Source organism: Mesoplodon densirostris, chromosome 5, assembly GCF_025265405.1.
Source record: "Mesoplodon densirostris isolate mMesDen1 chromosome 5, mMesDen1 primary haplotype, whole genome shotgun sequence".
In the NCBI taxonomy this organism is placed as follows: domain Eukaryota; kingdom Metazoa; phylum Chordata; class Mammalia; order Artiodactyla; family Ziphiidae; genus Mesoplodon; species Mesoplodon densirostris.
In genome coordinates, this window is record NC_082665.1 from 120,217,918 (window position 1) to 120,230,051 (window position 12,134).

The window sequence follows — 12,134 nt, forward strand, 5'->3', positions numbered from 1 at the left end:
GTTCATTGACTGTGTCATAGATTTTATTTTGAATTCAAGTGTGTTATATGCTTTTTTTTTTTTTTTTTTTTGCTGGGCCTAGTTCCAGTCTGAGAAAAGTTTCTTTCCAAAGCACTTTAAACTCCCATGCAATTATTATTGACTCTGGGAGAAAGATGTCCTCTGGTTGGTTTTTTATTCTTCAAGCTCCGGGAGAAGACAGAGTACTGAGCTCCTCTCCAGGACTTGATGTGGCAAGGATGTCAGTTTCTAATACAGCTGAGAACTGATGACCGCAAGACTTACCTCTAAGCACTCGTGTAAGTCCCTCACATAAGCCTTCTCTGTCTGAAGCAGTTCCGCCATAATGAATCTAGAAGGAAGCAAATGGGCTTTTAGTTGGTTAGAGATGTAATACCTCCCTTCCTTCAAACTTCACTTCCCCCACCCCAGCATTTATGACATTCTTGAATGTCCTATTTTTCTACTTTACCAATATACATCTCTTCCTTTGAGTCCCTCTCACTCTGATCATTTGCTCTGTGTCCCTTCAGAATGTTTGTGCTCAGCTAGTTCCATACTCTTTTCCCTTTTTACCCCCACCCAGTTCTACCATGTTGTGATTCTGTGCTGATATGTGTGTGCTCTCAGTTGCACATCTGTGTGTGTGTGTGCACATACGCTTGTAGTGCCACTCACACTCATTCTCACCAACTAGACACCAACTCAGCTTCCTATGTTCCTCTTACTGTAGCTCCCAGAATGATGATTCCTGCTGAGTAGAATTGCTGACTTACACCAAAACAGTTCCCAGTCCCACAGGTTAAACCAGGTTTAAAAGCCAGAAACAGATGCCCAAGACACCACCGCCAAGACTGGGGGTTAGCAAACTTTTTCTGGAAAGAGCCAGAGAGTAACTATTTGTGGGCCATTCAGTCTCTGTCACAACCACTCAGCTTTGCTGTTGTGTGTGAAAGAAGCCACAGACAATATGTTAAAAAAGTAAGTCTGGCTGTGTTCCAATAAAACTATTTATAAACAGAAAAGAATTTCATCTAATTTTCATGTCACAAAATATTCTTCTTGTTTTGATAGTTTTCAACCATTTAAAAATATAAAAAAATATTTTTTAGCTTACAGACTATATAAAACAGGTGGTGGACCAGATGTGGCATGTAGGCCATAGCGTGCTGACCTCTGGCTTCTAATGGGGTTATTTTACATCACAAACTGATGTGCATGAGGCTGAGCATGTGATCCCAAGCACAGCACAAGCTAATGATATTAACTGACTACTCTTCAGTCTCCCAAAAAGAGAAGTTGTGCTACACATATGCAAGGGGAAGGCTCCTTCCTCCTTGGACCCCCAAACAACACAATGTACCCGTGCGGGCGTTCAACTCACGATGCGTGGCTTCACTGTAGTGTACTTACGCCACTTTCTTTCTTTGATAAATTTGTTTTAGAAATGGTGCTTCCTAGCTGGCATGTGATATGCAATAATATCTAATTTAGCACAAAATATATTTTTATATATTTATCTTAGATTTTCCATGTCATTTTTTCATGGAACTTCATAATGAGAATCCCTATTTACAAGGTGTTCCATCACATAAAAATTTTGAGAAAGATTATCCCGAGTGTTCCCTGTTGGAGATTTCAGAAGAAATATTAAAATGAGCAGCATCTTTTCCTGAACCTTTATCTTGGTGGGATTTTCCTTAAAGCAAAACTTTGTTGTAGCAGTAGCCTTTCTGTTAAATTATTGATTTTAAAAATTCCCTTTTGCAGGAGTTAATGAGCCACTCTCTTGTTAGTCTTGCTCTATTGGTAGAGTGGAAAGTCCATGAGCTTTGAAGTCAGACATCCAGGAATTGAATTATGACTGTCATTTCCTAGAGGCAGGACTTGCTTCTCCAAGCCCCAGACTCCTTACTTATAAAACAGCTGATCACACAGGGCTGCTGCAAGAATTAAACAAGATCCTATAAGCAAAGTTCCTAGTACACTGTAAGTGCTTGGTAAACAAAGAAAGAAGGAAGATCAGAAGGAACGTAATCCCACTTGCTTTGAAAAGTTGTCTTTGATTTTACTGCCTTGGGTTCTGGCATGCCTCTACCTTCTCCCTTTTTCTCCATCTGCTTCCTGCAGTTTTTCCTGTTTTTCTTCATAATTTAGCTCCACTACCCTCTACCCCATTTTGTTTTATTTTCCACCCACCCTTTACCATCCTCTGGCTATTTGGTGTCTCAAAGACAGCCCAGCAGGAAGATCTGGCCATGTGTTGTCTCCTCATTTCCTTCTCTGCTATGGGTTGAATTGTGTCTCCCCCAAAATGCATATGTTGGGTCCCAACCGCCAGTACCTCACAATGTGACCTTATTTAGAGACAGTCATTGCAGATGCAATTTAAGATGAGGTCATACTGGAGTAGGGTGGGCCCTCGTTCCAAAATGACTGGTATCCTTAAAATGGGGGGAAGTCAACACAGGCCTGTATTCAGAGAGGACGCCATGTGAACATGAAGATGGCCATCTGTAAGGCAGGGAGAAAGGCCTGGAGCAGAGTCTTCCCTCCCAGCCCTCAGAAGGAATCAACCCAGCCAACAACTTGATTTCAGACTTCCAGCCTCCAGAACTGTGAGACAATACATTTCTGTTGTTTAAAGCACCTGATACGTCATACTTTCTTTTTTTTTTTTTTTTTTTTTTGGCGGTACGTGGGCCTCTCACTGTTGTGGCCTCTCCCGTAGTGGAGCACAGGTTCCGGACACGCAGGCTCAGCAGCCATGGCTCACGGGCCCAGCCGCTCCACGGCATGTGGGATCTTCCCAGACCGGGGCACGAACCTGTGTCCCCTGCATCGGCAGGCGGACTCTCAACCACTGCGCCACCAGGGAAGCCCCGTCATACTTTCTTACAGCAGCCCAGATGAAACATAGCTCTGACTTCACAGACCAGCTTGAGTTTCTTCAGTTCCAAGGGACCTGTGGTCTTACTTCATTTTGATAAAATCAACTACAGAGGCCTTCTTAATCTTAGAACACACCATTTTTTTCCAGCATTACCCAAAAGGAATGCCAAAATACTCTTCATAAAGCCCTTGCATATCTCTAGCTATGTGTAACTTTGTAACACTGATATAAAGAAAGCAGAGTGATCAAGACACGGTTTGTAAGGTTGACATGGTTCATTGTTTCTTCTGTCCAATGCCCTAAAGTTCTTGGTTAGTGTGAAATGTGGGTGGAAGCATCATGTCTGTCCATTCCAACCTCTGTAGGTGGTCATGGGGACACAGCAAGCTGTCTAAAGGGACGGGTGGCAGTGAAAACCAAGCATAGCCTTGAGGAGCCTGCCAGGCGGTGGAACTATCTCATGCCCAACCCCCCACATACTCTTTCTTCCGGGCTGATTTCCGCTTCTCTTCATTGACCTCATGGTTGGCATCCCGGAGCTTGACCTCACGATCTGAAAGGCTTGCTGGGATGATATCCAGCTCCAGGTCCTTGTTATCCTACACACAGAGAGATCGCAGAGGTCACCTTGGAGATGCTTTGGGAAAGCAACTCACCAGAGTTGGTGGAGGTGGGGGAAGGGAAGAACAGAGAAAGATATTACGGAGAAGGATAAGAAGATGCGGAATCCCACCAACTGCTACCCACAAGCACTCTTCTTCATGGGATAATTTTTTTTTCAAATAAGAAAAGTATAAAATGTTCAGGTCAAAGGCTCAGGGATAATATCCACAACAAAGAAAAAGAATGCACACATTTGATAATTAGTGTCATATTTCCTCAAGGAGTTGGGCCTGATTAGATCTACACACACACACACACACACACACACACACACACAGAGGTCCAAGATTGATGATTAACCATTAAAACAGATGTGAAACAGAAATGTAAAAAGATATAAAACTTTCATTTGTCAAGGGAAAATAATAAAAGTAAATATTTTTATTTAAACAAGCAACTTCCCTTAGAAATAGAAAGCTAAATGATAGAACAATTACTGAATTTTCTAATTGCCCATTCATGCTTATTTCAACCACCGTTTGGTATTTATATAGAATAAAAACCTCTAGGAAAAAAATCTCACAGGTTAAAGCCTGGGGGAGACGTTAATTCCCCCAATCTTTGTGGTTTGACCACTTTATTCTCTAGTCTGCTGTGCTTCAGTGTATGAGCCTATTTAAAGATTTAAGAATTAGAAATCCTAGGATTAAATTGCCAGGCTGTATTTAGCTCTTAATTCATAGGTTAATGACCCCTATTATAAAGAGGAGATTAAAAGTCAGTCTTCCTTTGCTTCCTGGAAAATAGTACTTCTTTTCAGTTGAAATGTCAAATAGACTTTATACAAATTGCATACCTTATTCTTGAAAGAGCACTATTATACATACTGAGGACTCTAATCATTTGCTGATTAACATAATTGGGTGGAAGACAGTACTGATGAAGCCAAGATAAAGGGTTTAATCCTCAAAGTCAACAGTTAACTCTACACATAGAAAAACTCTGTTCTGTAGCCACAGGCCCTATCCCTGGCCAGCCAATTTTGCACTGCATATAGCACCAGGCATGGGGAGCTGGAAGCCAATGGCTCAGCAAGATCCAGTCCCTCCAGGAGAAAGACAACACAAGGCAAGTGCTCTAGGGGTCAACAGCTCAGGGAGATTCCTCTGCAAACCCAGCTTCCCTCCACAGCAATGAACAGCAGTACTGAGGGAGGTAAGAAAGGAGGATGTCCCAGCTGGGCAATCCCACACCTACCTCTGTGTTGACTCCAAGGGCTTTCTCCAGAGAGTACCGGTACTTTCCCATCCTCAAGGAGAAGTCTCTGTAATGCTTGTCCACCGTGGTCACCCATTTCCTGATCTCTGTGGCATGAATGTGGCCTTTTTCCACAAAGCTATCGGCCAGCTGAATCAGGAGTTTCACCTTCTCCTTTGTTTGCTGCCCCAAAAGATGGTCGTAAGTTACTAGCTTACCTTTACTATCATGGCCCTTCACTCCAGCCCTCTTTCCTTCTTCACAGAAGCCATAGAATACCCCAGAGCCAGACTGCCTCCGTTTATATCCCAGTGCTGTCACTTACTGGCTGGGAGGGCTTGAGCAAACTACTGAAACCCTCTGTGCCTCAGTTCCTTCATCTGTAAAATAGGGATCATAATAGTATCTATATTGTAGGGTTGTTGTGAGCATTATATGAGTTGACAATGTAGGATGTGTCTGGAACACAGTGTTCACAGTAAAAACTCAGTAAGCAATAAATGTTAGCCAGTATGATTATTGATGTAAGAATCTCTTTCATTAATATAGCACTTTATCAGTTTACAGAGTATGTTCATGTTACATCTGAGACTCGTTTGAGTCTTAAAGCATCCCTAGGAGGCAGGTGGAGGGAGGTGGTATGGCTCTCTTTGAAACACAGATTGAAAAGGCTGAGGCTTAGAGAGGCTTAGGGCTTGTCCAAGTTCATACAACCTGTAAGTGATAGAGCCGTTTGCCACTGGTCCATAGTTTCTAGTTCTCTCCCTTTACTCTACTGGCCTGAAGAAGGCTTTCTAAACATCAGGTGAGTTGGCACACCCAGGATCTACAGAAATCTAACTAGCAGATTTAAGAGTAAACTCTGTCCCTTTCACCACCAGGACCTTGTTTTTAGTTTCCTTGAGAGAGAGAGAGAGAGAGAGAGAGAGAGAGAGAGAGAGAGAGAGAGAGAGAGAGAGAGAGAGAGAAGTGAACAAAGCTAGTGTCCATCATAGGGCTAAGTGAGGTGGAGCCCTGACGTGGGTCAATTTCATTTCTAACAAGAGTGTGTTCAACATCTTCTCTGTCCACACCACTGTGCAGAGGGCTGTGGGGAAAGACCTGGGGGGTAAACAACAGAAGAAAAAGAGATTTCCACCAGACTGTCTATATCCCTAGAGGGACAAGATTTTCACACAGAGTAGTTCAATAACTCAGGGCATTATGTAATTGAACGTCAAAATAAGAAATATGTATAGTTAACACGGCAGGAATTTTAAAACAGGAAAAAAATGAAGGTGGGCTGGCAGGGGTGGAATAGGTGTCATGGGGGAGGCGGGACCTGTGCTGGGTAAGATATGGAAACAGAAGGGCTATTCAAACAAGCAAACGCTTGCTCATCTTTTATCCTCAGTTTGGGTTTTGAAACTCTATCAGGAAAACCTGATAGATTTTAAGAGAAAGGGAAGAATATTTACATAATATTCTGAGAAGTAATCTTTTATCTTTCGGACTGGGGGAAAGTAGGTACAAGGTTTGGATCATGCTACGATCTGGGTAATTGAGGGAAACTGAGACAGAAAATCACTGGAGCAAGAGCAGAACAGACAGAGGAGCCTTTCTTTCTTTATGCCACCACCCTCACCCTTGCCTCTCCAGGCTCACCCACAGCCCCTCCCACGAGAGACTGACCCTCTCAAGAACTGCCAGAGGGAAACTTCTGGCCAGAGAGGCAAGCAGAGAGAACTTGGTCCCCCACCGCCAGGGCTCCCACTCTCCAGCAACTCACTCAACACCTCGAGCCTCTCCTACCTCAGCACAGTGGGCTGGTCCCCAGGGCTGGGAGATAAGGGGCCAGAAGAGCTTTGGTGTGAAGGAAAGAAGGTAGGTATGAGGACAGGAGAAACACCTCCTTAGCAACGAAAAGGCAAAGAATAATGGCGCTGGGACTCGGTTAATACAAGATACCTGGTATTCCAAGGACTTCTATTTCTTGCATTTAGTGTTTCCCCTCTGACCCGGGAAACAATTTTTCTTAGGTTTGTCATTTACTTAAAACAGTGATTAATTTTTGTAGCTATAATCAAGAAATCCATCTTCATGTAAAATCTTGGAAACACATATTTATTCTCTGCTCTTGGTAAGGAGACTTGAGCACGAGATGGGGGTTTATAGCCAATTGGTAGCAGCAGTCCTACCAGAGCAGCCCTATAATTTCCTATCAGAGGAAATGATATCCTAAAACATCAAAACTGATTAAGAGTCAACAGGGATAGTGGCTTGTGAGCAAGAGCATTCCAGGTATGTGTGGGACCCAGGGGGAGCAAACAGACAGTGAAACTGGCAGCGTAGACAAGCTATCCCCCACGTGGCCTCACCTGCCCACGTGACCGTCTCCACTGCTCTCCGTGGCCCCGAAATTCCAGCCATGTTAAATAAACCTCACCTGCCCCCCACAATGTGATGAGTGGCTCCTCCTCAGCCCTGCTTTCACCCCAATGGCCCTCCCTCACCTCTCCTCCTCGTCCACAAGCCGAGTGGGAGATGCCCTTCCCAGTGTTCCCACAGTACCACACACATGCTGCTACTTCAGTGTGTATCACGCTGAGTTATTTATGTCTCCTTCATTAGACCATGTGCTTCTAAGAGATGAGTGTGATCTTATTCAGTTGTAGCTCCAATGTCTACTATGTATACCCTAATAATAATAATGTTGAGTAAATGGATGAGTGCGTAATTATTGTGCTGGGAGGTGAGTAAAATTAGACCAGCAAGAGTTGAAGGTTTACACTGGGAAGAATTAGATGAAAAGATTTGACCCCAACCATGCCCACGGCCCCTACTGAGAGCAGTCTGAAGTGATTTCTTATACGTGGGTAACTATGGTGGCACAGTGCGACCCGCCCCATGACTGGCTACCGCTGATGAGATCAGAGGTAAAACTTGTCCCACGAGGGCAGCCCATCAATATGCAGCCAGTGACTTCCAAGGTGTCCTGGCCTAGAAGCTCTGACTAAACAGGGACAGGGGCAACATGCTGGGTCAATTAAGCTGGTTTTTCTGGGGATGTGAACTGTAGAGACAGGGAACTGGGTGGCTGGTTGGAGAGTAGAAGTGAAAGCAAATAGCAGAGAGAAGGGAAGCTGAATCACAGTGGTGGTAGCCGTGTATGCCTGATCTCCTGAGATGAGCTGACTCGGAAATAGGGCTGCTGGAACTGCCCTGGTCTCGGGTGACATCCCAGTTTTCATCTCCAGAGGTGAGATTATGCCACGTGTCTTGTTCTTCCCATTGGGCTGAGTCATTCAGCTTCTCCTGGGCTCCTTCGAGGTCCAGTCGCACAGCTTCTGTCTTCTTTATTTCCACATACAGCCATACAAAATCTTTTCCCCTTCTAAACTTAAGCCAGCTTGAAACTCAAATCTTGCCACCAAGAAGAATAACTTATACAGACTGATAAAGTGGGGGTCAGATTGTAGAGGTGCTTGCATGATAGGTTCAGGAGTATGGACATGATCTTGTGGACAAAGGGAGATTTTGGGGAATATAATTCACTTGGGCCTGGAAATTTAGAACACATCTCACTTATCTTGGGATTCTTGTGTTCCCTAGTGTATATTTTGCCCTTTCATTTTCAATTCTATGTTATCTGCTGGAAAAGACAGAGGTTAAAAATAAGGGTTCAGTAGTTCTATTTTTCTTATTTTTTCTCTTCCTTCCTTCTTTTGATCAGTTAATATTATATCCTCTTCCCCTAATCAGAGCACCTTACTCCGAATATAATTTGTAAAAAGCCCTTTTGGTATCTCTTGAAAATCTGACAAGTCTTTAAAATTTAGCCTTCTTGACATATTCTCATAATCTAATTATAAGCATCCAATTGGCCTTTCATTGCTGATCTGCCTTGTACTTATTGATATATTCTTTCGGGGTATGGAATTATTGTGCTCCCTGAGTGGGAAAACCGTTCCTTGAGATGTATCTTCATATTCATTCCACAGGAGAAAGATTTTCTTGTTAAATATGAAAAACTAAACCTTTCAAAAATGTCTATCACATGTGAGCTATGCTCATTCCTCTTAAGAGTCTCAGAAACAGAAACGTGACCATATTTTATCTGAACTGTTTAGATTCTACTTTTCTCATAGAAAGTGCCTCTCTGACAAGCCCAGTGTTCTCCTTCTTGGCTATCTGAATTCAAAGACATAATTTAGTTCAGCTAAAGCTCCAGTCACGTTCATTATCACTTATTTCTCTTTTGTTAAGAAGAAGCTAGTCCAGTTTATCTCATAGCTTCTTTCACTTTCAGAGATAAAATTATCAGTTTAGAAAAGCGTTTTCTCAACATCATTACTCATTGAGAAATGTAAATGAAAACCACAATGAGATACCACTTCATACCCACTAGCATGGTTATACAAAAAAGACAGACGATAACCAGTGTTGGAGAGGATGTAGAGAAGTGAGAACTCATATACACCGCTGGTGGAAATGGAAAATGGTGTATGCACTTTGGGAAACAGTTTGGAATTTCCTCATAAAGTTAAATATAGAGTCGCCACCTGACCCAGCCATTCCACTCTCAGGTATATACCTAAGAGAACTGAAAACATATGTTCACACCAAAACTTGTACACAAATGTTCACAGCAACATTACTCAAAGTAGCCCAAAACTGGAAACAATCCAAGTGTCCATCAACTGATGAATGTATAACAAAATGTGGTTTATCCATACAGTGGAGTATTATCCAGTCACAAAGAGGAACGAAGTACTGATGAACTACTGCTACAACATGGATGAATCTTGAAAACACTCTAAGTGAAAGAAGCCAGACATAAAAGACCACATATTACATGATTCCATGATTCCATTTACATGAAGTGTCCAGAACAGGCAAACTCATAGAGACAGAAAGTAGATTAGTGGTTGCCAGGGGCTAAGGGGAGGGGAAAAGGGGAGTGACTGCTGGGGTTTATTGTGGGGAGGGATGATATATTCCAGAACTAGACAGTGGCGACGGCTGCACAACCTTGTGAATGTACGAAAAACTACTGAATTGTAAAAAATGGAAAACAGAAGAATCTAAAGAGTTTTGCTCTTAGAAGAAATAGAGTTCTTCCAGATGTCAAGATGATTAAACTTTCCTATCACCATGTACCATGACCCCTTATAAATTCTGAAACCCACAATAGGAAAATATCATTGGCATTCTTCTAACTGGATTGTCCACAGCATACCACAACAAGAAAATTTTGTTTTCCTCTTATCCTCATCCAAATTCTCTTTACCTTATTTTTATTCTCACATTTGTATACTGCTACATAGAAAGTACCTTTTTATATTCAGTGTTTCTTCTACTTGATCTGTTTCTTTGGAACAGAGTATAATAATTCAATATACTCAGAATACTCTGTTGCTCTGTTCAATCATGAGGGCCACCATACTTACTGTCGTGTGTTTTAAGGTCAATTTGGTTTCCATTTCAAATTCACTTTATTGATTATAAAGATTAAAACCAAAGATGGCTGGTTAAAAGAGGTTTGCTTCTGGTAAGTGGGACTGCAGTGGGGCCGGAGGCTACTGCCTTTCATCAGAAGGTCCCCAGCTGGATTTGTTATCTTGTAGATATTCTCATAACAAATAGTCCTGAAACTTGGAAATGATAGATGGGAGGATGAAATCCCATTAAGAGAAATAGTTAAGAGGAAGAGAGAATAAAGAGAGAGTCAAAGTAAAAGAATCATATTAAATAGAGGTTTGGGGAGGAAGCACTGTTGAAATCTATCCAAACTTCTTTTTCTCTTATGTTCTCAAATATCTGTAGCCTCCCTTCAATGCATAAGATATAGTTAGGTATGTGAATAAAGCATGGTTCTTGTCCTTTGGGATCTTGCAGGCTCATACAGGAGATAACACTGTACACACATTGCCGGGAGGACAGGATGGTCCAGGTCAGGTGCCTTAAGGGCTGCACAGACAATGTCTGCAGTGCAGGGATAGGCCGATTGTATCTGGCTTGTAGGCAGGGACACAGAGGAGGAGGCACTGAAGTGGGAAGGCGGGGTCTTCTTAAAAAGTACAAACTAGAGGGAAGAGAAGGCTATTCTAGGCAGAGAAATAGTATAGAAAAGATAGAGAGGCAAGAAAATCAATGATGTATCTCTCGGAGGGTAAGAAAATAATATCCATTCAGCTGGAGCATAAAATCTGCATAAACCCATTAACTGAAGATACAGTGGCAGTGGTAAGGCGGCACAGTTGTAGACATTGTTGAGTGTTGCCTAAAGGCACTGTATAATCATTAAAGCTCTTGAGCTGGGTGGTAATCTGACCAAAGCAGTGTTTTAAAGGTGAACGCCAATGAAGGGCAGGATGGGTTGGAAGGAAGGAAAGGCCAAAAGCATGGAACCCAATTCGGGTGACAACGATGTGAATAGAAAAGAGAAAGACAGGAAGATTGTAAAGGAAGGGTGAATTAAAGTGACTGAATGACTCTCCACATTTCCACTTTGGTGATGGACAGACTCTGATCCTAGGAGGTTCTGGGTATCTGCTGTGACCCATCCTACGTGAGCAGGATCACCAGTGGATCTGATACTATTCAGCCTCTTAGTGGCTCATTGTTGACACTATTTGGAGAGGGGCAGAGAGGTGCAAAGTGGGTAATTCAAAACCATTTTCATTTGGATTTGAAACGGGTTCTGTGCGTCTGCCACCTCCTGGGCACTGTCTGCTCTAGCTGGTATTGAAATGAATCTCTTATCTGAAATGACAGTTCTTCACATTGGGTGAAAAGGCCCCAAAGCTCACAAGTGTGCAGGGGGAGGCTCCCTGCTAGCAAGAGTTCAGAGTGTAGGATTCACAAAGTGGATAACCACTTCTGAAATACCAGCTCAGGAAGGAGGCTAAGGGCCTAATTTTGTTGCAGCAGATTAGAGAGAAATTTGCTGCAGTGTCAGAGGGATCTCTGGATAAGGTAGGCATTTATATGTTCCCCCCCTGACTCTCACAAAAGCTCCTCTCATCCTGGGAATAGCATCTGCCCTATGTGGAAGTGATGCCAAGGATGGTCCTCCATGGCAGGGAGCCCCGTGTGAGGGACAAGGATGCTACAAAGAGGGAACTGAGACATCAGATTTCACTCAAAGCCAAGGGTCCTCAGATCAAATCCTGGCTGGGAAAACAGATGAAAATGAGATTTCCTTCTATTATATTATTTTCATTCTCCACCTCAGTGCGAATGGGGGTGAGAGGGTGTGTGGTACGTGCACCAATGCATGTTTTGCTCCCCAGAGACCTCAGCCTGGCTCATTTGCAGGGTGAGGCCAGAGGGAAGTAGTCAGCTCCAGAACCTGCTTTGTGAACCCACCCATAGCCACTGGCCCTTCCCAAAAGATGGA

The 12,134-nt window shown here is 43.0% G+C and overlaps 1 protein-coding gene across 5 annotated transcripts in view; it reads right to left on the minus strand.

Annotated features, from left to right (window-relative positions):
* Positions 1-12,134, minus strand: part of LOC132490793 (kalirin) — a 467,387-nt gene that overhangs the window by 59,649 nt on the left and 395,604 nt on the right. For all 5 annotated transcript variants that reach the window (XM_060099427.1, XM_060099424.1, XM_060099423.1 and 2 more), the window contains exons 22-24: positions 4,754-4,936; positions 3,374-3,492; positions 286-352 (exon numbers count right to left, since the gene is read on the minus strand). In XM_060099427.1, coding sequence (XP_059955410.1) covers positions 286-352; positions 3,374-3,492; positions 4,754-4,936 — 369 coding nt within the window. The remainder of the gene's footprint in view (positions 1-285; positions 353-3,373; positions 3,493-4,753; positions 4,937-12,134) is intronic.